The sequence below is a fragment of the Portunus trituberculatus genome, chromosome 2 (genome assembly GCF_017591435.1).
Source record: "Portunus trituberculatus isolate SZX2019 chromosome 2, ASM1759143v1, whole genome shotgun sequence".
Lineage (NCBI taxonomy): Eukaryota > Metazoa > Arthropoda > Malacostraca > Decapoda > Portunidae > Portunus > Portunus trituberculatus.
Window position 1 is genome coordinate 13,707,095 of NC_059256.1, and position 26,414 is coordinate 13,733,508.

Consider the following 26,414-nt stretch of genomic DNA (forward strand, 5'->3'; position numbering starts at 1 on the left):
TACTACTACTACTACTACCAGAGAGAGAGAGAGAGAGAGAGAGAGAGAGAGACTACTACTACTACTACTACTACTACTACTACTACTACTACTACTACTACACACACACAGACAGAGAGAGAGAGAGAGAGCACCACAACCACAAACAACTACTACTACTACTACTACTACTACTACTACTACTACTACTACTACTACTACTACTACTTACCAGCCACTCATCCAGGCAGTCACTCACGAGATGGACACTGAAAGATTTGTTCATATTTCTACTTATAACTTTAAATTCTCTCATCAATCGCTTCGTTCTCACACTACTACTACTACTACTACTACTACTACTACTACTACTACTACTGGTGGTGGTGGTTTTTGGGGCTCTAAATGTTAGTTTCCTTAGAGTTTTGAAAAAGTTGCAGTGCTGTTGTTGTTGTTGTTGTTGTTTTTCAACATTTTCTTCCATATCCTTCTTGTCTTCCTTCTCCTTCTTCTTCTTCTTCTTCTTCTTTACCTCCTCCTCCTCCTCTTCCTCTTCTTTCTTCCTCTTCTCCTTCTCTCTTTAAGCATTCCTCCTCCTCCTCCTCCTCCTCCTCCTCCTCCTCCTCCTTCATAAATTTCAAGGCTAAATTTTGACAGTGTTTGAAGTTCCCGCCACAATTAGGCCTACTGGAATTTGTGGCGGACACTTCTGGGCTGTGGTAGGCCTGTGGTGAAATTCGGGACTTCCTGAGTGGGGAGTGGAAATTGATGTGGATCTTGTCGACATTTTTAGGAGTGTGTGGACAATTTCGAAGAGAGTTTAGCACATCTCTGGCATTTCCAGGTGGTCTGGGGGCATTTTTCAGGGTTTTTTCAACATTTTGGGGTGATTTGAGGCCATTTGGCGGAGAATTTGGCATTTTTTCGGCATTTTCAAGAGAATTTGGCGATTTTGAGGCATTTTGGGGCGATTTTGGCATTTTTTCGGCATTTTGGCAATTTGACAATTTTGAGGCATTTTGGGGCATTTTGAGGCATTTTGGGGCGATTTGGCATTTTCGGCATTTTGAAGAATTTGGCGATCTTGAGGTATTTTGATTTTGGCATTTTTCGGCATTTTGAAGAAATTTGACAATTTTGAGGCATTTGGGGCGATTTTGAGGCATTTTGGGGCGATTTTGGCATTTTTTCGGCATTTTGAAGAGAATTTGACGATTTTGAGGCATTTTGATTTTGAGGCATTTTGGGGCGATTTTGGCATTTTGGGCATTTTGAAGAATTTGACGATTTTGAGGCATTTGAGGCATTTGGGGCGATTTGGCATTTTTGCATTTGAGAATTTGAAGATCTTGAGGCATTTGAGAAATTTGGCGATTTTGAGGCATTTGGCGCATTTTGAGGCATTTGAAGAGAATTTGGCGATTTTGAGGCATTTTGGGGCGATTTTGAGGCATTTGGAGCATTTTGGCATTTTTCGGCATTTGAAGAGAATTTGAAGATTTGAGGCATTTTGGGGATTTGAGGCATTTTTTTAGGCATTTTCGGCATTTTGAAGATAATTTGGCGATTTTGAGGCATTTTGATTTTGAGGCATTTCGATTTAGGCATTTTCGGCATTTTAAGAGAATTTGGCGATTTTGAGGCATTGGGGCGATTTTGAGGCATTTGAGGCATTTTTCTGCATTTTGAAGAGAATTTGAAGATCTTGAGGCATTTTGAAGAGAATTTGGCGATTTTGAGGCATTTTGGGGCAATTTTGAGGCATTTAGGGGCGATTTAGGCATTTTGGGCATTTTGAAGAGAATTTGGCTGAAAATGTCGAGTTTTCTCAAAATTCTTAGCGTTTTGAGAAGAATATAATGTTTTTTTTTCCTTTTCAATTCCTGGTGATATTTGCATCTTTTTCTCGTTTCTCTTTTCGTTTCGTTCAAAATTTTTACTTTTTTCAAATTTCTCAAGTTTTTCCAAATTTTCAAGTGTGTTTCGGTCCAACTTTTCACTTTTCTCAAAATGTTTCGTTCCTTCACCCCTTTTGTCAATTCCTGGTGATTTTTCCATCTTTTTAACGTTTTTCTTTTCCTTTCGTTCAAAATCTTCGAAATGTGACGATTTTTGGGCATTTTTGCTTGTTTCAAAATTTCCACTTTTCTCAAAATGTTTCGTTCCTTCACCCATTTTGTCAATTCCTGGTGATTTTTCCATCTTTTTAACGTTTCTCCTTTCGTTTCGTTCAAAGAATCCACATTTTTCGTTTTTCTCAGTCCCAGTTCTGGAAAGCACTTGAGATTTTTGAAAATTTAACGGTTTTTTCAAAGGTTCACGCCCGTTTGAGTGAGAATTTCGACATTTTTCAATTTTAGTTCCTTCACAATGCTTCCGAAAAATTCCGCTTTTGTTTAGCTCAATATTTTCACTTAAAGTCTTTGAAACATTTTGACATTTTTGAAAATTTAACGGTTTTTTCAAATTTTCAAAGCCGTTGGGCGCAAAATTTTGACCTTTTTCGAGATATTTCGCTTCTTCACAAATTTCTCTTTTAGTTTTCATGAAATTTACAGTTTTTCCAAAATTTTGACTTTTTTCAAAATTTTGCCCCTTAAAATGTTGACAGCCACCACCACCACCACCACCACCACCACTAAGACTATTACTACTACTGCTATTACTATCACTGTCATTTTTCACTCCTACACCCTCCTCCTCCTCCTCCTCCTCCTCCTCCTCCTCCTCCTCCTCCTCTTTCTTCTTCTTCCATAAAAACCTTCTCAAAATTTTCTTAAAAGTCGACAATTTTTGGGAATTTTTAGCGAATTTTCTTTGGCATCGCTCGGTTTCATAACACTGCTCCTTTTCCACAAATCTTCGGTCATTTCTAAGGCAGATTCCCAGTTTGTTTCGTTCACTTTCCTTGTTTCTCATCGTGTCAGTGTGAGCCATCTTGTGCCTTTTCTCATATTAATTCGCTCAATCCATCGTTTATTCTCTTATCTTATCGTTCGCTCCCTCTATTCATCATTTTTTTCTTAATTTAGTGTTTTTTTCATATTGTTTAGTTCATCTTTCAAAATTATTCGTCTCTTCTCTCCTCACATTTTTACGTTCAAGAATTCTTTTTTTCATTTTAGTTGGTAACAGAACACACAAAGAGAGAGAGAGAGAGAGAGAGAGAGAGAGAGAGAGAGAGAGAGAGAGAGAGAGAGAGAGAGAGTTTCATTGATCTTTCCTCCTTGCCTCTCACTCACTTTCTTTCTTTCTCTCTCTCTCTCTCTCTCTCTCTTTCTTTAATATCACTGAGAAACTGTATTGTCTCTCTCTCTCTCTCTTTAGAACGAGAGAGAGAAAGAGAGAGAGACACACACACACACTTCTTGTCTCTAACACTGTGACCGAGCAACTGAGAGTGAGTGAGAGAGAGAGAGAGAGAGAGAGAGAGAGACGTGTTTTTAAGGGTGATTTTAAGGTTCTAGAGGCAGAGTGACAACATTTCTGCATTATTAACAGGAGAAACACTCTTTTGAAAGGTTCTAGTTGAAGTAATAAGGGTTTTTAAGAGTGTTTTTGTGGTTCTAGAGGCAGAGTGACAACATTTCTGCATTATTAACAGGAGAAACACTCTTTGAAAGGTTCTAGTTGAAGTAATAAGGGTTTTAAGAGTGTTTTGTGGTTCTAGAGGCAGAGTGACAACATTTCTGCATTATTAACAGGAGAAACACTCTTTGAAAGGTTCTAGTTGAAGTAATAAGGGTTTTAAGAGTGTTTTGTGGTTCTACAGGCAGAGTGACAACATTTCTGCATTATTAACAGGAGAAACACTCTTTTGAAAGGTTCTAGTTGAAGTAATAAGGGTTTTAAGAGTGTTTTGTGGTTCTAGAGGCAGAGTGACAACATTTCTGCATTATTAACAGGAGAAACACTCTTTGAAAGGCTCTAGTTGAAGTAATAAGGGTTTTAAGAGTGTTTTGTGGTTCTAGAGGCAGAGTGACAACATTTCTGCATTATTAACAGGAGAAACACTCTTTTGAAAGGTTCTAGTTGAAGTAATAAGGGTTTTTAAGAGTGTTTTTGTGGTTCTACAGGCAGAGTGACAACATTTCTGCATTATTAACAGGAGAAACACTCTTTTGAAAGGTTCTAGTTGAAGTAATAAGGGTTTTAAGAGTGTTTTGTGGTTCTAGAGCAGAGTGACAACATTTCTGCATTATTAACAGGAGAAACACTCTTTGAAAGGCTCTAGTTGAAGTAATAAGGGTTTTTAAGAGTGTTTTGTGGTTCTAGAGGCAGAGTGACAACATTTCTGCATTATTAACAGGAGAAACACTCTTTGAAAGGTTCTAGTTGAAGTAATAAGGGTTTTAAGAGTGTTTTGTGGTTCTACAGGCAGAGTGACAACATTTCTGCATTATTAACAGGAGAAACACTCTTTTGAAAGGTTCTAGTTGAAGTAATAAGGGTTTTAAGAGTGTTTTGTGGTTCTAGAGGCAGAGTGACAACATTTCTGCATTATTAACAGGAGAAACACTCTTTTGAAAGGTTCTAGTTGAAGTAATAAGGGTTTTAAGAGTGTTTTGTGGTTCTACAGGCAGAGTGACAACATTTCTGCATTATTAACAGGAGAAACACTCTTTTGAAAGGCTCTAGTTGAAGTAATAAGGGTTTTAAGAGTGTTTTGTGGTTCTAGAGGCAGAGTGACAACATTTCTGCATTATTAACAGGAGAAACACTCTTTGAAAGGCTCTAGTTGAAGTAATAAGGGTTTTAAGAGTGTTTTGTGGTTCTAGAGGCAGAGTGACAACATTTCTGCATTATTAACAGGAGAAACACTCTTTTGAAAGGCTCTAGTTGAAGTAATAAGGGTTTTAAGAGTGTTTTGTGGTTCTACAGGCAGAGTGACAACATTTCTGCATTATTAACAGGAGAAACACTCTTTGAAAGGTTCTAGTTGAAGTAATAAGGGTTTTAAGAGTGTTTTGTGGTTCTAGAGGCAGAGTGACAACATTTCTGCATTATTAACAGGAGAAACACTCTTTGAAAGGTTCTAGTTGAAGTAATAAGGGTTTTAAGAGTGTTTTGTGGTTCTACAGGCAGAGTGACAACATTTCTGCATTATTAACAGGAGAAACACTCTTTTGAAAGGTTCTAGTTGAAGTAATAAGGGTTTTTAAGAGTGTTTTTGTGGTTCTAGAGGCAGAGTGACAACATTTCTGCATTATTAACAGGAGAAACACTCTTTTGAAAGGTTCTAGTTGAAGTAATAAGGGTTTTAAGAGTGTTTTGTGGTTCTAGAGGCAGAGTGACAACATTTCTGCATTATTAACAGGAGAAACACTCTTTGAAAGGCTCTAGTTGAAGTAATAAGGGTTTTAAGAGTGTTTTGTGGTTCTAGAGGCAGAGTGACAACATTTCTGCATTATTAACAGGAGAAACACTCTTTGAAAGGCTCTAGTTGAAGTAATAAGGGTTTTAAGAGTGTTTTGTGGTTCTAGAGGCAGAGTGACAACATTTCTGCATTATTAACAGGAGAAACACTCTTTTGAAAGGCTCTAGTTGAAGTAATAAGGGTTTTTAAGAGTGTTTTTGTGGTTCTACAGGCAGAGTGACAACATTTCTGCATTATTAACAGGAGAAACACTCTTTTGAAAGGTTCTAGTTGAAGTAATAAGGGTTTTAAGAGTGTTTTGTGGTTCTAGAGCAGAGTGACAACATTTCTGCATTATTAACAGGAGAAACACTCTTTGAAAGGTTCTAGTTGAAGTAATAAGGGTTTTAAGAGTGTTTTGTGGTTCTACAGGCAGAGTGACAACATTTCTGCATTATTAACAGGAGAAACACTCTTTTGAAAGGTTCTAGTTGAAGTAATAAGGGTTTTTAAGAGTGTTTTGTGGTTCTAGAGCAGAGTGACAACATTTCTGCATTATTAACAGGAGAAACACTCTTTGAAAGGTTCTAGTTGAAGTAATAAGGGTTTTAAGAGTGTTTTGTGGTTCTAGAGGCAGAGTGACAACATTTCTGCATTATTAACAGGAGAAACACTCTTTGAAAGGTTCTAGTTGAAGTAATAAGGGTTTTAAGAGTGTTTTGTGGTTCTAGAGCAGAGTGACAACATTTCTGCATTATTAACAGGAGAAACACTCTTTGAAAGGTTCTAGTTGAAGTAATAAGGGTTTTAAGAGTGTTTTGTGGTTCTAGAGGCAGAGTGACAACATTTCTGCATTATTAACAGGAGAAACACTCTTTTGAAAGGCTCTAGTTGAAGTAATAAGGGTTTTAAGAGTGTTTTGTGGTTCTAGAGGCAGAGTGACAACATTTCTGCATTATTAACAGGAGAAACACTCTTTGAAAGGCTCTAGTTGAAGTAATAAGGGTTTTAAGAGTGTTTTGTGGTTCTAGAGGCAGAGTGACAACATTTCTGCATTATTAACAGGAGAAACACTCTTTGAAAGGCTCTAGTTGAAGTAATAAGGGTTTTAAGAGTGTTTTGTGGTTCTAGAGGCAGAGTGACAACATTTCTGCATTATTAACAGGAGAAACACTCTTTGAAAGGCTCTAGTTGAAGTAATAAGGGTTTTAAGAGTGTTTTGTGGTTCTAGAGGCAGAGTGACAACATTTCTGCATTATTAACAGGAGAAACACTCTTTTGAAAGGCTCTAGTTGAAGTAATAAGGGTTTTAAGAGTGTTTTGTGGTTCTAGAGGCAGAGTGACAACATTTCTGCATTATTAACAGGAGAAACACTCTTTTGAAAGGCTCTAGTTGAAGTAATAAGGGTTTTAAGAGTGTTTTGTGGTTCTACAGGCAGAGTGACAACATTTCTGCATTATTAACAGGAGAAACACTCTAGTTGAAGTAATAAGGGTTTTAAGAGTGTTTTTGAAAGGTTCTAGTTGAAGTAATAAGGGTTTTAAGAGTGTTTTGTGGTTCTAGAGGCAGAGTGACAACATTTCTGCATTATTAACAGGAGAAACACTCTTTTGAAAGGCTCTAGTTGAAGTAATAAGGGTTTTAAGAGTGTTTTGTGGTTCTAGAGGCAGAGTGACAACATTTCTGCATTATTAACAGGAGAAACACTCTTTGAAAGGTTCTAGTTGAAGTAATAAGGGTTTTAAGAGTGTTTTGTGGTTCTAGGCAGAGTGACAACATTTCTGCATTATTAACAGGAGAAACACTCTTTGAAAGGTTCTAGTTGAAGTAATAAGGGTTTTAAGAGTGTTTTGTGGTTCTAGAGGCAGAGTGACAACATTTCTGCATTATTAACAGGAGAAACACTCTTTGAAAGGTTCTAGTTGAAGTAATAAGGGTTTTAAGAGTGTTTTGTGGTTCTAGACGCAGAGTGACAACATTTCTGCATTATTAACAGGAGAAACACTCTTTGAAAGGCTCTAGTTGAAGTAATAAGGGTTTTAAGAGTGTTTTGTGGTTCTAAACACAGAGTGACAAAATTTCTGCAAAACAGGAGAAACTGTCTTAAAATGTCCTTAAAACACTCCAAACTGTCTTAAAATGTCCTCAAACACCACAAACTGTCTTAAATGCCTCAAACACCCCAAACTGTCTTAAAATGCCTCAAACACTCCAAACTGTCTTAAAATGCTTTCAAAACATGCCAAAGTATCTTAAAATGCCCTCAAAACACCCCAAACTGTCTTAAATGCCCTCAAACACTCCAAACTGTCTTAAAATGCTTTCAAAACATGCCAAAGTGTCTTAAATGCCTCAAACACCCCAAACTGTCTTAAATGCCCTTAAAACACTCCAAACTGTCTTAAATGTCCTCAAAACACCCAAACTGTCTTAAAATGCCTCAAAACACTCCAAACTGTCTTAAAATGCCTCAAACACTCCAAACTGTCTTAAAATGCTCAAAACATGCCAAACTGTCTTAAAATGCCTCAAACACCCCAAACTGTCTTAAATGCCCTTAAAACACTCCAAACTGTCTTAAATGCCTCAAAACACCACAAACTGTCTTAAATGCCTCAAAACACTCCAAACTGTCTTAAAATGCTCAAAACATGCCAAACTGTCTTAAAATGTCCTCAAACATCCCAAACTGTCTTAAAATGCCTCAAAATATCAAAACACCCAAACTGTCTTACCCCAAATGCCTCTTAAATGCCTCAAACACCCCAAACTGTCTTAAAATGCTTCAAAACATGCCAAAGTGTCTTAAAATGCCTCAAACACCCCAAACTGTCTTAAATGCCCTCAAAACACCCCAAACTGTCTTAAAATGCTCAAAACATGCCAAAGTGTCTTAAAATGCCCTCAAACACTCCAAACTGTCTTAAAATGCCCTCAAAACACCCCAAACTGTCTTAAAATGCTTTCAAAACATGCCAAACTGTCTTAAAATGCCCTCAAAACACCCCAAACTCTTAAAATGCTTTCAAAACATGCCAAATTGTCTTAAAATGCCCTCAAAATACTCCAAACTGTCTTAAGATGGCCTTAAAACACTCCAAACTGTCTTAAAATGCCCTCAAAACACCACAAACTGTCTTAAAATGCTTTCAAAACACTACAAACTGTCTTAAAATGCCCTCAAAACACCACAAACTGTCTTAAAATGCTTTCAAAACACTACAAACTGTCTTAAAATGCCCTCAAAACACCACAAACTGTCTTAAAATGCTTTCAAAACACTCCAAACTATCTTAAAATGCCCTCAAAACACCCCAAACTGTCTTAAAATGCTGACAAAACTACTAGTACTACTACTACTACTACTACTACTACTACTACTACTACTACTACTACTACTAAGGATAAGCAGAAATAGTAGTTTTATATTACTACAAGTATTTATTTGGTAGATCTCTCTCTCTCTCTCTCTCTCTCTCTCTCTCTCTCTTTCACACACACAGACACACACACACAAAATACAAACTTATAGATTATATATTACAATGAGAGAGAGAGAGAGAGAGAGAGAGAGAGAGAGAGAGAGAGAGAGAGAGAGAGAGAGAGAGAGAGAGAGAGAGAGAGAGAGAGAAATAATAATAATAATTTTCTTCTTCTTCTTCTTCTTCTTCTTCTTCTAGTTCATCTTCTTGTTCCTCTCCTCCTCCTCTTCCTCCTCCTCTTCCCTTCCTCTTCCTCCTCCTCCTCCTCCTCCTCCTCTTTTCAAAATCTCTCTAATATCGTCCAAAATTTTCTCATTTTCTATTGCAACAATATTTCCTGTAAAGAAAACGGGATTTTTATTATTATTATTATTATTATTATTATTATTATTATCATTATTAGCCAAATATTTTCTTTTTAATTCTGTTTAGTATCCCTTCCTCTTCCTCCTCTCTATTCCTAGAGGAGGAGGAGGAAGAGGAGGAGGAGGAGGAGGAGGAGGAAGAGGAGGTTTCACTTTTCTTCTTTTCTGGAAGAAGAAGAAAAATTGGTTTATTCTCTCTCTCTCCGTCTCTCCGTCCATCTCTCTCTCTGTGTGACTATCTTACAAAACGACTATTTTAACTATCAAGGAAGGGTGGTAGGATAGTCAGATTTGGAGGACAGGTGGAGGAAACATGGAGGAAAGTCTGTGTAGGTGGAGGTAAGTGGAGGTAACTTGTGGAGGGAGATATGGAGGAAAGATTACAAACATTTGGAGGTGAAAATGTGAAAAATTGTCTGGTTTTGATGTGAGACTATCTTACAAAACGACTATTTTAACTATCAAGGAAGGGTGGTAGGATAGTCAGATTTGGAGGACAGGTGGAGGAAACATGGAGGAAAGTCTGTGTAGGTGGAGGTAAGTGGAGGTAACTTGTGGAGGGAGATATGGAGGAAAGATTACAAACATTTGGAGGTGAAAATCTGAAAATTGTCTGGTTTTGATGTGAGACTATCTTACAAAACGACTATTTTAACTACCACAACCAAGGAGGTCACTATCACAATTGGAGGAAGGTGGTGGTGGAGGATAGTGTGAGAGTTTGGTCACCTTAATTGGAGGAGAAATGGTGGAGGAAAAAAAGTCAAAATGGAGACAAAATAGTAAATAAAATGGTACTACTACTACTACTACTAATTGGAGGAAGGTGGAGGTAAGGAAACACACTTCTTGAACTTCCTCTCTCTCTCTCTCGCTGGAGGTGAAAAATGGACATGAGTGACTATCTTAGAAATTGACTATTTTAGTCTAGTCTTATGGTGGAGTCAGGAGGAAGGTCTGGAAATTAGAGGAGAGTCTGAGGAGAGGAGTGGAGGTAACTTGAGACTATCTTAGAAAACTACTATTTTGACTATGATAGGAAGAGAGGTAGGATAGTCAAAATTGGAGAGAAGGTGGAGGAAACATGGAGGAAAGTCTGTGTAGGTGGAGGTAAGTGGAGGTAACTTGTGGAGGGAGATATGGAGGAAAGATTACAAACATTTGGAGGTGAAAATGTGAAAAATTGTCTGGTTTTGATGTGAGACTATCTTAGAAAAGTACTATTTTGACTATGATAGGAAGGTGGTAGGATAGTCAAAATTGGAGAGAAGGTGGAGGAAACATGGAGGAAAGTCTGTGTGGGTGGAGGTAAGTGGAGGTAACTTGTGGAGGGAGATATGGAGGAAAGATTACAAACATTTGGAGGTGAAAATGTGAAAAATTATCAGGTTTTGAAGAGACTATCTTAGAAAAGTACTATTTTGACTATGATAGGAAGGTGGTAGGATAGTCAAAATTGGAGAGAAGGTGGAGGAAACATGGAGGAAACAGTCTACCAATGGAGGTAAGTGGAGGTAACCTGTGGAGGGAGATATGGAGGAAAGAAGACAAACATTTGGAGGTGAAAATGTGAAAATTGTCTGGTTTTGATGTGAGACTATCTTAGAAAACTACTATTTTGACTATGATAGGAGGGTGGTAGGATAGTCAAAATTGGAGGAGAGGTGGAGGAAACATGGAGGTGTCTGTGGGTGGAGGAAAGTGGAGGTAACTTGTGGAGGGAGATATGGAGGAAAGAAGAACATGGTGGAGATAAAATGAGAAAAATTATCAGGTTTTGAAGAGACTATCTTAGAAAAGTACTATTTTGACTATGATAGGAAGGTGGTAGGATAGTCAAAATTGGAGAGAAGGTGGAGGAAACATGGAGGAAAGTCTGTGGGTGGAGGAAAGTGGAGGTAACTTGTGGAGGGAGATATGGAGGAAAGATTACAAACATTTGGAGGTAAAAATGTGAAAATTGTCTGGTTTTGATGTGAGACTATCTTAGAAAACTACTATTTTGACTATGATAGGAGGGAGGTAGGATAGTCAAAATTGAAGGTGGAGGAAACATGGAGGAAAGTGTGTGGGTGGAGGTAAGTGGAGGTAACCTGTGGAGGGAGATATGGAGGAAAAAACAGGAGGTGGTGGAGGAAAAATGAGAAAAATTATCAGGTTTTGAAGAGACTATCTTAGAAAAGTACTATTTTGACTATGATAGGAAGGTGGTAGGATAGTCAAAATTGGAGAGAAGGTGGAGGAAACATGGAGGAAAGTCTGTGTGGGTGGAGGAAAGTGGAGGTAACTTGTGGAGGGAGATATGGAGGAAAGATTACAAACATTTGGAGGTGAAAATGTGAAAAATTGTCTGGTTTTGATGTGAGACTATCTTAGAAAATTACTATTTTGACTATGATAGGAAGGGAGGTAGGATAGTCAAAATTGGAGAGAAGGTGGAGGAAACATGGAGGAAAGTCTGTGTAGGTGGAGGAAAGTGGAGGTAACTTGTGGAGGGAGATATGGAGGAAAGATTACAAACATTTGGAGGTGAAAATGTGAAAAATTATCTGGTTTTGATGTGACTATCTTAGAAAACTACTATTTTGACTATGATAGGAAGGAGGTAGGATAGTCAAAATTGGAGAGAAGGTGGAGGAAACATGGAGGAAAGTCTGTGTGGGTGGAGGTAAGTGGAGGTAACTTGTGGAGGGAGATATGGAGGAAAGATTACAAACATTTGGAGGTGAAAATGTGAAAAATTGTCTGGTTTTGATGTGAGACTATCTTAGAAAACTACTATTTTGACTATGATAGAAAGGAGGTAGGATAGTCAAAATTGGAGAGAAGGTGGAGGAAAGGTGGAGGAAAGTCTGTGTGGGTGGAGGAAAGTGGAGGTAACTTGTGGAGGGAGATATGGAGGAAAGATTACAAACATTTGGAGGTGAAAATGTGAAAAATTGTCTGCTTTTTATGTGAGACTATCTTAGAAAACTACTATTTTGACTATGATAGGAGGGAGGTAGGATAGTCAAAATTGGAGAGAAGGTGGAGGAAAGTCTGTGTGGGTGGAGGAAAGTGGAGGTAACTTGTGGAGGGAGATATGAAGGAAAGAAGAGGAGGTGGTGGAGATAAAAATGAGAAAAATTGTCTGGTTTTGATGTGACTATCTTAGAAAACTACTATTTTTACTATTATAGGAGGGTGGTAGGATAGTAAAAATTGGAGAGAAGGTGGAGGAAACATGGAGGAAAGTCTGTGTGGGTGGAGGAAAGTGGAGGTAACTTGTGGAGGGAGATATGGAGGAAAGATTACAAACATTTGGAGGTGAAAATGAAAAATTGTCTGGTTTTTATGAGACTATCTTAGAAAACTACTATTTTGACTATGATAGGAGGGAGGTAGGATAGTCAAAATTGGAGAGAAGGTGGAGGAAAGGTGGAGGAAAGTCTGTGGGTGGAGGAAAGTGGAGGTAACTTGTGGAGGGAGATATGGAGGAAAGATTACAAACATTTGGAGGTGAAAATGTGAAAAATTGTCTGGTTTTGATGTGAGACTATCTTAGAAAACTACTATTTTGACTATGATAGAAAGGAGGTAGGATAGTCAAAATTGGAGAGAAGGTGGAGGAAAGGAGGAGGAAAGTCTGTGTGGGTGGAGGAAAGTGGAGGTAACTTGTGGAGGGAGATATGGAGGAAAGATTACAAACATTTGGAGGTGAAAATGTGAAAAATTGTCTGGTTTTGATGTGAGACTATCTTAGAAAACTACTATTTTGACTATGATAGGAGGGAGGTAGGATAGTCAAAATTGGAGTGAAGGTGGAGGGTGGAGGAAAGTCTGTGGGTGGAGGAAAGTGGAGGTAACTTGTGGAGGGAGATATGGAGGAAAGATTACAAACATTTGGAGGTGAAAATGTGAAAAATTGTCTGCTTTTTATGTGAGACTATCTTAGAAAACTACTATTTTGACTATGATAGGAGGGAGGTAGGATAGTCAAAATTGGAGGAGAGGTGGAGGAAAGGTGGAGGAAAGTCTGTGTGGGTGGAGGAAAGTGGAGGTAACTTGTGGAGGGAGATATGGAGGAAAGATTACAAACATTTGGAGGTGAAAATGTGAAAAATTGTCTGGTTTTGATGTGAGACTATCTTAGAAAACTACTATTTTGACTATGATAGGAGAGAGGTAGGATAGTCAAAATTGGAGAGAAGGTGGAGGAAAGGTGGAGGAAAGTCTGTGTGGGTGGAGGAAAGTGGAGGTAACTTGTGGAGGGAGATATGGAGGAAAGATTACAAACATTTGGAGGTGAAAATGTGAAAAATTGTCTGGTTTTGATGTGAGACTATCTTAGAAAACTACTATTTTGACTATGATAGAAAGGAGGTAGGATAGTCAAAATTGGAGAGAAGGTGGAGGAAAGGTGGAGGAAAGTCTGTGTGGAGGGAAGAAAATTGGAGGTGACTTGTGGAGGGAGATATGGAGGAAAGATTACAAACATTTGGAGGTGAAAATGTGAAGAATTGTCTGGTTTTGATGTCAGACTATCTTAGAAAACTACTATTTTGACTATGATAGAAGGGAGGTAGGATAGTCAAAATTGGAGGAGAGGTGGAGGAAAGGTGGAGGAAAGTCTGTGTGGGTGGAGGAAAGTGGAGGTAACTTGTGGAGGGAGATATGGAGGAAAGATTACAAACATTTGGAGGTGAAAATGTGAAAAATTGTCTGGTTTTGATGTGAGACTATCTTAGAAAATTACTATTTTGACTATGATAGGAGGGAGGTAGGATAGTCAAAATTGGAGTGAAGGTGGAGGAAAGTGTGTGTGGGTGGAGGAAAGTGGAGGTAACTTGTGGAGGGAGATATGGAGGAAAGATTACAAACATTTGGAGGTGAAAATGTGAAAAATTGTCTGCTTTTTATGTGAGACTATCTTAGAAAACTACTATTTTGACTATGATAGGAGGGAGGTGGGATAGTCAAAATTGGAGGAGAGGTGGAGGAAAGGTGGAGGAAAGTCTGTGTGGGTGGAGGAAAGTGGAGGTAACTTGTGGAGGGAGATATGGAGGAAAGATTACAAACATTTGGAGGTGAAAATGTGAAAAAATGTCTGGTTTTGATGTGAGACTATCTTAGAAAACTACTATTTTGACTATGATAGGAGAGAGGTAGGATAGTCAAAATTGGAGAGAAGGTGGAGGAAAGGTGGAGGAAAGTGTGTGTGGGTGGAGGAAAGTGGAGGTAACTTGTGGAGGGAGATATGGAGGAAAGATTACAAACATTTGGAGGTGAAAATGTGAAAAATTGTCTGGTTTTGATGTGAGACTATCTTAGAAAACTACTATTTTGACTATGATAGAAGGGAGGTAGGATAGTCAAAATTGGAGAGAAGGTGGAGGAAAGGTGGAGGAAAGTCTGTGTGGAGGGAAGAAAATTGGAGGTAACTTGTGGAGGGAGATATGGAGGAAAGATTACAAACATTTGGAGGTGAAAATGTGAAGAATTGTCTGGTTTTGATGTCAGACTATCTTAGAAAACTACTATTTTGACTATGATAGAAGGGAGGTAGGATAGTCAAAATTGGAGGAGAGGTGAAGGAAAGGTGGAGGAAAGACTGTGTGGGTGGAGGAAAGTGGAGGTAACTTGTGGAGGGAGATATGGAGGAAAGATTACAAACATTTGGAGGTGAAAATGTGAAAAATTGTCTGGTTTTGATGTGAGACTATCTTAGAAAACTACTATTTTGACTATTATAGGAGGGTGATAGGATAGTCAAAATTGGAGAGAAGGTGGAGGAAAGTGTGTGTGGGTGGAGGAAAGTGGAGGTAACTTGTGGAGGGAGATATGGAGGAAAGATTACAAACATTTGGAGGTGAAAATGTGAAAAATTGTCTGCTTTTTATGTGAGACTATCTTAGAAAACTACTATTTTGACTATGATAGGAGGGAGGTGGGATAGTCAAAATTGGAGGAGAGGTGGAGGAAAGGTGGAGGAAAGTCTGTGTGGGTGGAGGAAAGTGGAGGTAACTTGTGGAGGGAGATATGGAGGAAAGATTACAAACATTTAGAGGTGAAAATGTGAAAAAATGTCTGGTTTTGATGTGAGACTATCTTAGAAAACTACTATTTTGACTATGATAGGAGGGAGGTAGGATAGTCAAAATTGGAGGAGAGGCGGAGGAAAGGTGGAGGAAAGTCTGTGTGGGTGGAGGAAAGTGGAGGTAACTTGTGGAGGGAGATATGGAGGAAAGAAGAGGAGGTGGTGGAGATAAAAATGAGAAAAATTGTCTGGTTTTGATGTGACTATCTTAGAAAACTACTATTTTTACTATTATAGGAGGGTGGTAGGATAGTCAAAATTGGAGAGAAGGTGGAGGAAAGGTGGAGGAAAGTCTGTGTGGGTGGAGGAAAGTGGAGGTAACTTGTGGAGGGAGATATGGAGGAAAGATTACAAACATTTGGAGGTGAAAATGTGAAGAATTGTCTGGTTTTGATGTCAGACTATCTTAGAAAATTACTATTTTGACTATGATAGGAGGGAGGTAGGATAGTCAAAATTGGAGAGAAGGTGGAGGAAAGTGTGTGTGGGTGGAGGAAAGTGGAGGTAACTTGTGGAGGGAGATATGGAGGAAAGATTACAAACATTTGGAGGTGAAAATGTGAAAAATTGCCTGCTTTTTATGTGACTATCTTAGAAAACTACTATTTTGACTATGATAGGAGAGAGGTAGCATAGTCAAAATTGGAGAGAAGGTGGAGGAAAGGTGGAGGAAAGTGTGTGTGGGTGGAGGAAAGTGGAGGTAACTTGTGGAGGGAGATATGGAGGAAAGATTACAAACATTTGGAGGTGAAAATGTGAAAAATTGTCTGGTTTTCTTATGAGACTATCTTAGAAAACGACTATTTTGACTATGATAGGAGGGAGGTAGGATAGTCAAAATTGGAGGAGAGGTGGAGGAAAGGAGGAGGAAAGTGTGTGTGGGTGGAGGAAAGTGGAGGTAACTTGTGGAGGGAGATATGGAGGAAAGATTACAAACATTTGGAGGTGAAAATGTGAAAAATTGTCTGGTTTTGGTGTGAAACTATCTTACAAAACTACTATTTTGACTATGATAGGAGGGAGGTAGGATAGTCAAAATTGGAGAGAAGGTGGAGGAAACATGGAGGAAACACCCAACCAGCAGAGGAAACCGGAGGACACACACAGAGGAAAAAATTGAGCGGAGAGAAAGAACTTACCTCCAGCGTTAAATCTTCATAAACCCCCATAATTCTTGTCGCTCCACCCAGAAGAGCCTGCGATAGTCCGATAGTCACATCTGTATGTACGTCTTGACCATCCCGCCGGAAATAGTCGCTGGGGGTGACACGCACACGCACAAACACCTCCTTACTGCCTACCGATAGTCTCAGGGTCTGACCATCCTCCACACCTGTAGTAGTAGTAGTAGTAGTAGTAGTAGTAGGAGGAGGAGGAGGAGGAGGAGGAGGAGGAGGAGGAGGAGGAGGAGGAGGAGGAGGAGGAGGAGGAGGAGGAGGAGGAGGAGGAGGAGGAGGAGCAGAAGAAGAAGAAGAAGAAGAAGAAGAAGAAGAAGAAGAAGAAGAAGAAGAAGAAGAAGAAGAAGAAGAAGAAGAAGAAGAAGAAGAAGAAGAAGAAGAAGAAGAAGAAGAAGAAGAAGAAGAAGAAGAAGAAGAAGAAGAGCAGTATGAGGAGGAGGAGGAGGAGGAGGAGGAGGAATACAAAGGAATACAAAGGAAAGCCAAACAGCAACAGATCTGTTGGTCCTTTCGAGGCTGTTTGGTAACTACTTCTAACTGGCTACAGATAAGAGAGACAGGACAGTACAGCAGAAGGCTCCTCCCCACCCACCTCTCCCTCCACCCACCGCTGGCATGGAAAATAGCTTGGAAAAGTACCATGCAGTGTGGAAAAACTGACATGGAATTTTCACAGGAAAGGATGAAAGGAGATTCTACTATTCACCCTACACTGAACTCTACATATCTATCTATAAGAAGGTTACACATAATAATTGATACTAGATGTTTAATTATTGGGACAAGAAGAGAGCTTGTTGGGGGTTATTCTTTAAATATTTATCAATTTTGTTTTTGAATGATGCAATGGAAGTACTGTTTACTATTTCAGAAGGAAGCTTATTCCAAATGTTAACAATTCTATTCAAGAAAAAGTGGTTTGCCTCGTGGGTTTTAAAGCGTTTTGGTGTAATTTTAAATCCATTATTCCTTGTTATGGTGGAATGATCAATAGTAAAATATTTATTGACATCAAGGTTGTTGTATCCCTGAAAATTTTTGAAAACTTGGATTAGGTCTCCTCTTATCCTGCGCTTTGTTAAGCTGAATAAATTTAATGCTTCCAGTCGTTCCTCATACGGCTTGTTTCTCAATCTTGGAATCATCTTGGTCACTCTACGCTGGATCCTTTCCAGTTTTTCAATGTCTTTTCTGTAATATGGTGACCAGAACTGCACACAGTATTCAAGCTGAGGACGCACCAATGAGTTATATAAAGTAAGGATAACTTTTCTGATTTAAATTCAAAGGTTCTTCCAATGAACCCAACTAATTTATTTGCATTCTTTACTGCTTCTGTGCAGTGTTTGCTCGGCTTAAGATCTTTAGACACCACAACACCAAGATCTTTTTCATTCTCAGCACTTGCCAGAGGTACATTACTCATTACGTATTTTGCTTGTACATTGTTACTTCCAATGTGTAGGACTTTACACTTTTCTATATTGAATTTCATTTGCCATTTTTCTGCCCAGCGTGTCAGTTTATTTAAGTCACACTGTAGTTCTTGCCATTGTGACGTTGATGTAACTTTGCTCATTATTTTGGTGTCGTCCGCGAATTTGCTTATTTTACAATTAATTCCTTCATCAATATCATTAATATAGACAATGAAAAGAACTGGTCCTAATACAGAGCCTTGAGGAACACCACTTTTTACATTGTGCCACTCTGATTCTTTTCCATTTATAACAACACGTTGCTTTCTGTCAGAGAGCCATGCAGTCTTCCAGCCAGTTCAGGGTATTTCCAGCTATGCCGTGAGCTTTTACTTTGCTGATTAGCCTCTTGTGAGGGACAGTGTCCAAAGCTTTCTGCAAATCAAGATAAATAACATCCACTGCTTTTGTCTTGTCATACGAGTTAAAAACTTCATAAAAGAAGTCTAGTAAGGAGGAGGAGGAGGAGGAGGAGGAGGAGAGGAGAAGGAGAAGGAGGAGGAGGAGGAGGAGAAGAGAAGAAGAAGAAGAAGAAGAAGAAGAAGAAGAAGAAGAAGAAGAAGAAGAAGAAGAGAAGCAGGAGGAGGAGGAGGAGGAGGAGGAGGAGGAGGAGGAGGAGGAGGAGGAGGAGGAGGAGAAGAGGAGGAGAGGAGAAGAAGAAGAAGAAGAAGAAGAAGAAGAAGAAGAAGAAGAAGAAGAAGAAGAAGAAGAGGAGGAGGAGGAGGAGGAGGAGGAGGAGGAGGAGGAGGAGGAGGAGGAGGAGGAGGAGGAGGAGAAGGAGAAGGAGGAGGAGGAGGAGAAGAAGAAGAAGAAGAAGAAGAAGAAGAAGAAGAAGAAGAAGAAGAGGAGGAGAGGAGGAGGAGGAGGAGGAGGAGGAGGAGGAGGAGGAGGAGGAGGAGGAGGAGGAGGAGGAGGAGGAGGAGGAGGAAGAAGAGAAGGAGGAGGAGGAGGAGAAGAAGAAGAAGAAGAAGAAGAAGAAGAAGAAGAAGAAGAAGAAGAAGAAGAAGAAGAAGAAGAGCAGGAGGAGGAGGAGGAGGAGGAGGAGGAGGAGGAGGAGGAGAAGGAGGAGGAGAAGAAGGAGAAGGAGAGGAGGAGGAGGAGAAGAAGAAGAAGAAGAAGAAGAAGAAGAAGAAGAAGAAGAAGAAGAAGAAGAGCAGGAGGAGGAGGAGGAGGAGGAGGAGGAGGAGGAGGAGGAGGAGGAGGAGGAGGAGGAGAAGAAGAACAAGAACAAGAACAAGAAGAACAAGAAGAGGAGGAGGAGGAGGAGGAGGAGGAGGAGGAGGAGGAGGAGGAGGAGGAGGAGGAGGAGGAGGAGGAGAATATACAAAGGAATACAAAGGAAGACAAACAGCAACAGACCCTTAGGTCCTTACTAGGCTGTTTGTGAAAACTATCTACTAACCACCAGTGGTAGAGATAGGACAGCAAAGCAGAAGGCTCCTCCCCACCCGCCCCTCCCTCCAGCCGAGGCTGGCAGGAAAAGGGAAACCATGTGATATTAAAAAATCACATGGAATTTTAGTAGAGAGTGAAAAGGAAATGTGTGATCTACGTGTGAGTACTTGTGTTTGTGGGGGAAAGTGTTAACGCTTGGTGAATGTCATGTGGTGTGTGCATTGTGTGCGTGGATGCACAGTGTGTGTGGAATGGGTGGTGCGGCAGCCTTGCCTGACGCTTTCTAGGGAGGCAGCAGTCAATCAGGCCCCAGCTCCGTTCAATCCAGTGAGACAGCATACTTTCCCTGTAGGGACGCCGTACGCTGATAACCCCTTGCAACATTGATCCCTGGTACTTAGTTCCCGATGATGATCAATGGTTGACAAGGCCCTCTCCAAACACAGCCCGTCACAGGTCGAGAGTAGTAGTGGTGACCGTTCACTCTGGGCTATCTGTGCGTGTATGCAGTGTAGTGTAGTATGTATGTAAACACAGTGTGGAGTCAAAAAGGTGGTGCGGCAGCCTTGCCTGGCGCTTTCAAGAGAGGCAGCAGTCAATCAGGCCCCAGCTCCGTACAACCACTGTAAAAGTGCACTTCCCTTTAAAGGGCGCCGCACACTGTATGGTTACCCCCTGCAGCGGTGACCCCTGGTACCTTAAATCCCGATGATGGTCACCTACTGTCAGGGCTCTTGACTATCCACAGCCCTTCACAGATCGAGAGTAAAAGTAGTGACCGTTCACTCCGGGCTATCTGTGTCATGTATGGAGGGTGAGAGGAATTCAAACTAACGGACAATTTAAACCACGATCAGAGGCCCGGAGGAGGAGGAGGAGGAGGAGGAGGAGGAGGAGTGGTGTTGACTTGGTTTAAGATGTTCAGACACCACCACAACACCAGTATCTTCTAATGCTTCCCTCGGTATTCTCCCTTCAATTATCTCTCCAACGATGGTTCTCTCGCTCAAATCCGTCACCTACCCACTCACACTCGCTCTAAACACCCCCTGCTCGCTCTAACTCACCTGCAGGGATGGGCACAGTGACAGTCTTCCTCTGTACGTTGCGTCCTTTGCCTTCACAGTGCTGGCAGGGGAACTTGATGTGCTGTCTCGTGCCGTGGCAGAGGCGGCAAGTCTGGCGCATCACAAATGGACCTGGCAGGGGAGATTAGAGCGAGGATTAGAGCGAGTGGGAGTAGGTAGGTGACGGATTTGAGCAAGAGAAGCATCGTTGGAGAGATAATTAAAGAGAGAAGCTTGTAGGGATGTTCTGAGGGAGCAGGAACAAGAGAGAGAGTTAGAGCGAGTGGGAGTGGGTACGTGGTGGATTTGAGCGAGAGAAAGACCATTAGAGAGAGAGAGAGAGAGAATTAAAGAGAGGACGTCTGGTGGTGGTGGTGGTGGTGGTTGAGAGAGAGAGAGAGAGAGAGAGAGAGAGAGAGAGAGAGAGAGAGAGAGAAAATGCTTACTCTCTCTCTCTCAAACAAAGACTAACAACAACAACAACAATAATAATAATAATAAAATAATAATAATAATAATAATAATAATAATAATAATAATAATAATAATAATAATAGCCCAATAAGGAATAGTAGTAGTAATAGTAGCCGTACCAGTAGTAATAGTCTCCATGCCAGTGCCGTTACAGTGTTGGCATGGGGCGGGCTGAGTGCCGGGCTCACAGCGACTCCCTCGGCAACGCTGGCATGTGTCCACTACATTCACTGAAACATCTTTGTTGATGCCGCGAGATGCTTGGCGGAAGGACAGATTTACGGTGATCTGGAAGGATAGTTTGGGATAGTACGGGTTTGGGGATTGTGGGTACTATTACTACTATCCTTCTTCTACTGCCATGCAAAATTTCACTATCCTAGACTATCCAGAAATGCATTTTTTTTGAGGTTTTCAAAAATATGTTGGTGAAAAATTTCTTGTTGACGCCGCGAGATGCTTGGCGGAAGGACAGGTTTACTTTGATCTGGAAGGATAGTTTGGGATGGTACGGGTTTGGGGATTGTGGGTACTATTACTACTATCCTTCTTCTACTGACATGCAAAATTTCACTATCCTAGACTATTTGGAAGTATGTTTTTTTTTGAGTTTTCATAAAAAGTGTGTGAAAAAATGGTTGAGTTTTAGGGTGGATGCGTATGTTTGTGTGTGTTTTCTGGGATAGTTTGGGATAGTACGGGTTTGGGGATTGTGGGTACTATTACTACTATCCTTCTTCTACTGCCATGCAAAATTTCACTATCCTAGACTATCCAGAAATGCATTTTTTTTTGAGGTTTTCAAAAATATGTTTGTGAAAAATTTCTTGTTGATGCCGCGAGATGCTTGGCGGAAGGACAGGTTTACTTTGATCTGGAAGGATAGTTTGGGATGGTACGGGTTTGGGGATTGTGGGTACTATTACTACTATCCTTCTTCTACTGACATGCAAAATTTCACTATCCTAGACTATTTGGAAGTATGTTTTTTTTTTGAGTTTTCATAAAAAGTGTGTGAAAAAATGGTTGAGTTTTAGGGTGGATGCGTATGTTTGTGTGTGTTTTCTGGGATAGTTTGGGATAGTACGGGTTTGGGGATTGTGGGTACTATTACTACTATCCTTCTTCTACTGCCATGCAAAATTTCACTATCCTAGACTATCCAGAAATGCATTTTTTTTGAGGTTTTCAAAAATATGTTGGTGAAAAATTTCTTGTTGATGCCGCGAGATGCTTGGTGGAAGGACAGATTTATGGTGATCTGGATGGATAGTTTGGGATAGTACGGGTTTAGGGATTGTGGGTACTATTACTACTATCCTTCTACTGCCATGCAAAATTTCACTATCCTACACTATCCAGAAATGCATTTTTTTTTGCGAATTTCAAAAATATGTTGGTGAAAAACTTCTTGTTGACGCTGCGAGATGCTTGGCGGAAGGACAGGTTTACGGTGATCTGGAAGGATAGTTTGGGATAGTACGGGTTTGGGGATTGTGGGTACTATTACTACTATCCTTCTTCTACTATCACACAAAATTTCACTATCCTAGACTATTTGGAAGTATGTTTTTTTTTAATTTTCGTAAAAAGTGTGTGAAAAAATGGTTGAGTTTTAGGGTGGATGCGTATGTTTGTGTGTGTTTTCTGGGATAGTTTGGGATAGTACAGGTTTGGGGATTGTGGGTACTATTACTACTATCATTTAACTATCCTCATACCAAGTTTCGCTATCCTAAACTATCCAGAAACACATTTTTTTTGTATTTTTGTAAAGTTAGTTTGAGAAAAAATTGTCGAATTTTTTAGTGTGTGCGTGTATTTGTGTGCACTTTCTGGGATAGTTTGGGATGCGTATGTTTGTGTGCGTTTTTCCGGATAGTCAGCAATAGTACAAGCTTGGGGACTGTGGGTACTATTACTACAACCCTTCATCTACCTATAAACCAAATTTCAGAACCCTAACCAAACCAGAACCACATTTTCTTTGCGGTTTTCAAAAATACACCGTTGAAAAAAATTGTCGAGTCTTGTTGTGTGTGCATCTCTTTGTGTGCATTTTCCCAAGTAGTCAGCAATAGTACAGGCTAGGTGACTATTGCTACTACTATTACAACCCTTTATCTACCCACATACCAAATTTCACAACCCTACCCAAACCAGAACTACCAAAAAAACACAAAAACGTAAAAGATGTGGATGAAAAAATTGTCAAGTTTTAGTGGTGTGCGTATGTTTGTGTGCGTTTTCCCGGATAGTCAGCAATAGTACAAGCTTGGGGACTGTGGGTACTATTACTACAACCCTTCATCTACCCACAAATCAAATTTCAGAACCCTAACCAAACCAGAACCACATTTTCTTTGCGGTTTTCAAAAATACATCGTTGAAAAACATTGTCAAGTTTTAGTTGTGTGCGTATGTTTGTTTCCGGATAGTCAGCAATAGTACAAGCTTGTGGACTGTGGGTACTATTACAACCCTTCATCTACCCACAAATCAAATTTCAGAACCCTAACCAAACCAGAACCACATTTTCTTTGCGGTTTTCAAAATACATCGTTGAAAAACATTGTCAAGTTTTAGTTGTGTGCGTATGTTTGTGTGCGTTTTCCCGGATAGTCAGCAATAGTACAAGCTTGTGGACTGTGGGTACTATTACTACAACCCTTCATCTACCCACAAACCAAATTTCAGAACCCTAACCAAACCAGAACCACATTTTCTTTGCGGTTTTCAAAAATACATCGTTGAAAAACATTGTCAAGTTTTAGTTGTGTGCGTATGTTTGTGTGCGTTTTCCCGGATAGTCAGCAATAGTACAAGCTTGTGGACTGTGGGTACTATTACTACAACCCTTCATCTACCCACAAACCAAATTTCAGAACCCTACCCAAACCAGAACCACGAAAAAACCCCAAAACCGCAACAAGACCTCACCTCCTGCGCAGCTCCAAAACCAAACAGATTATCAGCAAAATCTTCGTCCGCAGCGCCCATGCCCATTCCGGCCCGGCTGAAATCCCCGAAGATCTTGCGGAATAGTTCTTCGGGGTCTATGGTGGTAGTCCGATAGTTACGATAGTCCCCGGAGGCCGAATAATTGGCTTTCCCCATCGTGTCATACTGTTGCCGTTTGTCTGGATCTCCAAGCACCTGAGGATTGTGGGTAGCATTATTATTATTATTATTATTAGTGTGTGTGTGTGTGTGTGTGTGTGTCTCTCTCTCTCTCTCTCTCTAGAAGAATTTTTTTTCTGTGAGTATTATTATTATTATTATTACTATTACTACTACTACTACTACAACAATTCTCCTATCACTACCACCACCACCACTACTACTACTCTCTCAAATAGGCATATACCCCCTTCCCCTCCTCCCCCCTCACCTCATAGGCCTCGGAAACCTCAGTGAATTTCTTCTGCGCTGCTGGGTCATCTCTATTTACATCTGGATGATATTTCTTGGCCAGCTGGTAGTAAGCTTTCTTGATCTCCTTCTCCGACGCGTTCTTCGACACACCAAGCACTTCGTAGTAGTCGCGGGCGTGGGCCTTGGCGGAGGTGTGGAGGAAGGTCTGCCGCAGGTCTGGGGTAAGTTTGGTTAGGTTAGGTTAGGAACGGTGCAAGTTATGAGCAGTTATGTAAAAGTTTCCAACAAAAATTTTGCATGTTTTTTTGGTATACGAGTTAACCTTTTGGCTTCTAACTACAAACTGACACAAGCTGCAGGTGTGGCATGGTGGAGGTGTGGAGGAAGGTGTGTTGCAGGTCTGGGATAAGTTTGGTTAGGTTAGGTTAGGAACGGTGCAAGTTATGAGCAGTTATGTAAAAGTTTCCAACAAAAATTTTGCATGTTTTTTTGGTATACGAGTTAACCTTTTGGCTTCTAACTACAAACTGACACAAGCTGCAGGTGTGTGGCATGGTGGAGGTGTGGAGGAAGGTGTGTTGCAGGTCTGGGATAAGTTTGGTTAGGTTAGGTTAGGAACGGTGCAAGTTATGAGCAGTTATGTAAAAGTTTCCAACAAAAATTTTGCATGTTTTTTTGGTATACGAGTTAACCTTTTTGCTTGTAACTATGAAGCGAGATTAGTTGCAGGTGTGTGGCATGGTGGAGGTGTGGAGGAAGGTGTGTTGCAGGTCTGGGATAAGTTTGGTTAGGTTAGGTTAGGAACGGTGCAAGTTATGAGCAGTTATGTAAAAGTTTCCAACAAAAATGTTGCATGTTTTTTTGGTATACGAGTTAACCTTTTGCTTGTAACTATGAAGCGAGATTAGTTGCAGGTGTGTGGCATGGTGGAGGTGTGGAGGAAGGTGTGTTGCAGGTCTGGGATAAGTTTGGTTAGGTTAGGTTAGGAACGGTGCAAGTTATGAGCAGTTATGTAAAAGTTTCCAACAAAAATGTTGCATGTTTTTTTGGTATACGAGTTAACCTTTTTGCTTGTAACTATGAAGCGAGATTAGTTGCAGGTGTGTGGCATGGTGGAGGTGTGGAGGAAGGTGTGTTGCAGGTCTGGGATAAGTTTGGTTAGGTTAGGTTAGGAACGGTGCAAGTTATGAGCAGTTATGTAAAAGTTTCCAACAAAAATTTTGCATGTTTTTTTGGTATACGAGTTAACCTTTTTGCTTGTAACTATGAAGCGAGATTAGTTGCAGGTGTGTGGCATGGTGGAGGTGTGGAGGAAGGTGTGTTGCAGGTCTGGGATAAGTTTGGTTAGGTTAGGTTAAGAACGGTAGAAGTTATGAGCAATTTTGTAAATGTTTCTGACCATTTGCATATAATTTTAGTTTTAGGATAGGTTTGGTGAGGTTAGGTTAGGTGAGGAGGAGGAGGAGGAGGAGGAGGAGGAGGAGGAGGAGGAGGAGGAGGAGGAAGACGAGAGGAGGAGGAGGAGGAGGAGGAGGAGGAGGAGGAGGAGGAGGAAGAGGAAGAGGAAGAGGAAGAAGAAGAAGAAGAAGAAGAAGAAGAAGAAGAAGAAGAAATAATAATAATAAGAGGAGGAGGAGACGAGAGAGGAGGAAGAAGAAGAAGAAGAGAGAGGAGGAAGAAAAAATTAAAATAAAATAAATAAATAAATAAATAACAATAACACATGTTTATATTTTTACCTCCTATTTTGAGCAAGTTCCTTCCATTTCTCTCCCTTCTCTCCGTCACTGGAGGAAACCTGGAGGAGAGGGAGGCAATCTGGCGGACGTGGAAAGAAAAACACCTCCTGGTTGGAGAGAAAAATGAAAAATAAGAGAGGAAGGTGGCTGCTCCTCTCCCTCCTAGAGCCGCCATTGTGGTAACCTCTTATCTTATCGACATGTATTTCTTTCTTTTATTTTCTTCTTTTCTTTTCTTTTTATTAATTTTTTATGTTTGAAAATTATGTAAGTTAGTTTTTTGTGGTTTGTTTGTGTTTTCTTAATGTTTTTATTAATTTTTATATATTTTGTTATATTATTGACATGTAAATTTATCTTTATTTTTTCATTTCCTTTATATTTTTATTGTTCTTTTGTGTTTATAAATTATTTAAGTTAGTTTTTTGCATTTTTTGTGTCTTATTTGT

General features: G+C 40.1%; 4 protein-coding genes across 10 annotated transcripts in view; 1 reads left to right on the plus strand and 3 right to left on the minus strand.

Annotated features, from left to right (window-relative positions):
- The window catches only part of LOC123506367 (ubiquitin-conjugating enzyme E2Q-like protein 1), a 4,484-nt gene extending 3,926 nt beyond the window's left edge, over positions 1-558 (minus strand). The window contains exon 1 of one of the 3 annotated variants that reach the window (XR_006675420.1): positions 212-557. Coding sequence is in view for 1 of the 3 variants with exons in the window: in XM_045258445.1 (XP_045114380.1) it covers positions 212-463 (252 nt within the window). In the remaining 2 variants the exon portion in view is untranslated. Of the gene's footprint in view, positions 1-211 lie in introns of all 3 variants that reach the window. The other 2 variants (XR_006675419.1, XM_045258445.1) reach the window with 2 other exon arrangements.
- The window catches only part of LOC123506237 (alpha-aminoadipic semialdehyde synthase, mitochondrial-like), a 263,720-nt gene that overhangs the window by 151,345 nt on the left and 85,961 nt on the right, over positions 1-26,414 (plus strand). The gene's annotated exons all lie outside the window — the stretch shown is intronic.
- The window catches only part of LOC123506334, a 109,210-nt gene that overhangs the window by 82,449 nt on the left and 347 nt on the right, over positions 1-26,414 (minus strand). The window lies entirely within an intron of this gene.
- Positions 16,252-26,147, minus strand: LOC123506302 (protein tumorous imaginal discs, mitochondrial-like). The gene is made up of 6 exons (XM_045258270.1): positions 25,966-26,147; positions 24,243-24,442; positions 23,792-24,007; positions 20,971-21,139; positions 20,378-20,509; positions 16,252-16,592 (listed from the first exon to the last, which is right to left on the minus strand). The coding sequence occupies exons 1-6, from the start codon at positions 26,138-26,140 to the stop codon at positions 16,267-16,269; spliced, it is 1,218 nt and encodes a 405-aa protein (XP_045114205.1). The 5' UTR covers positions 26,141-26,147; the 3' UTR covers positions 16,252-16,266.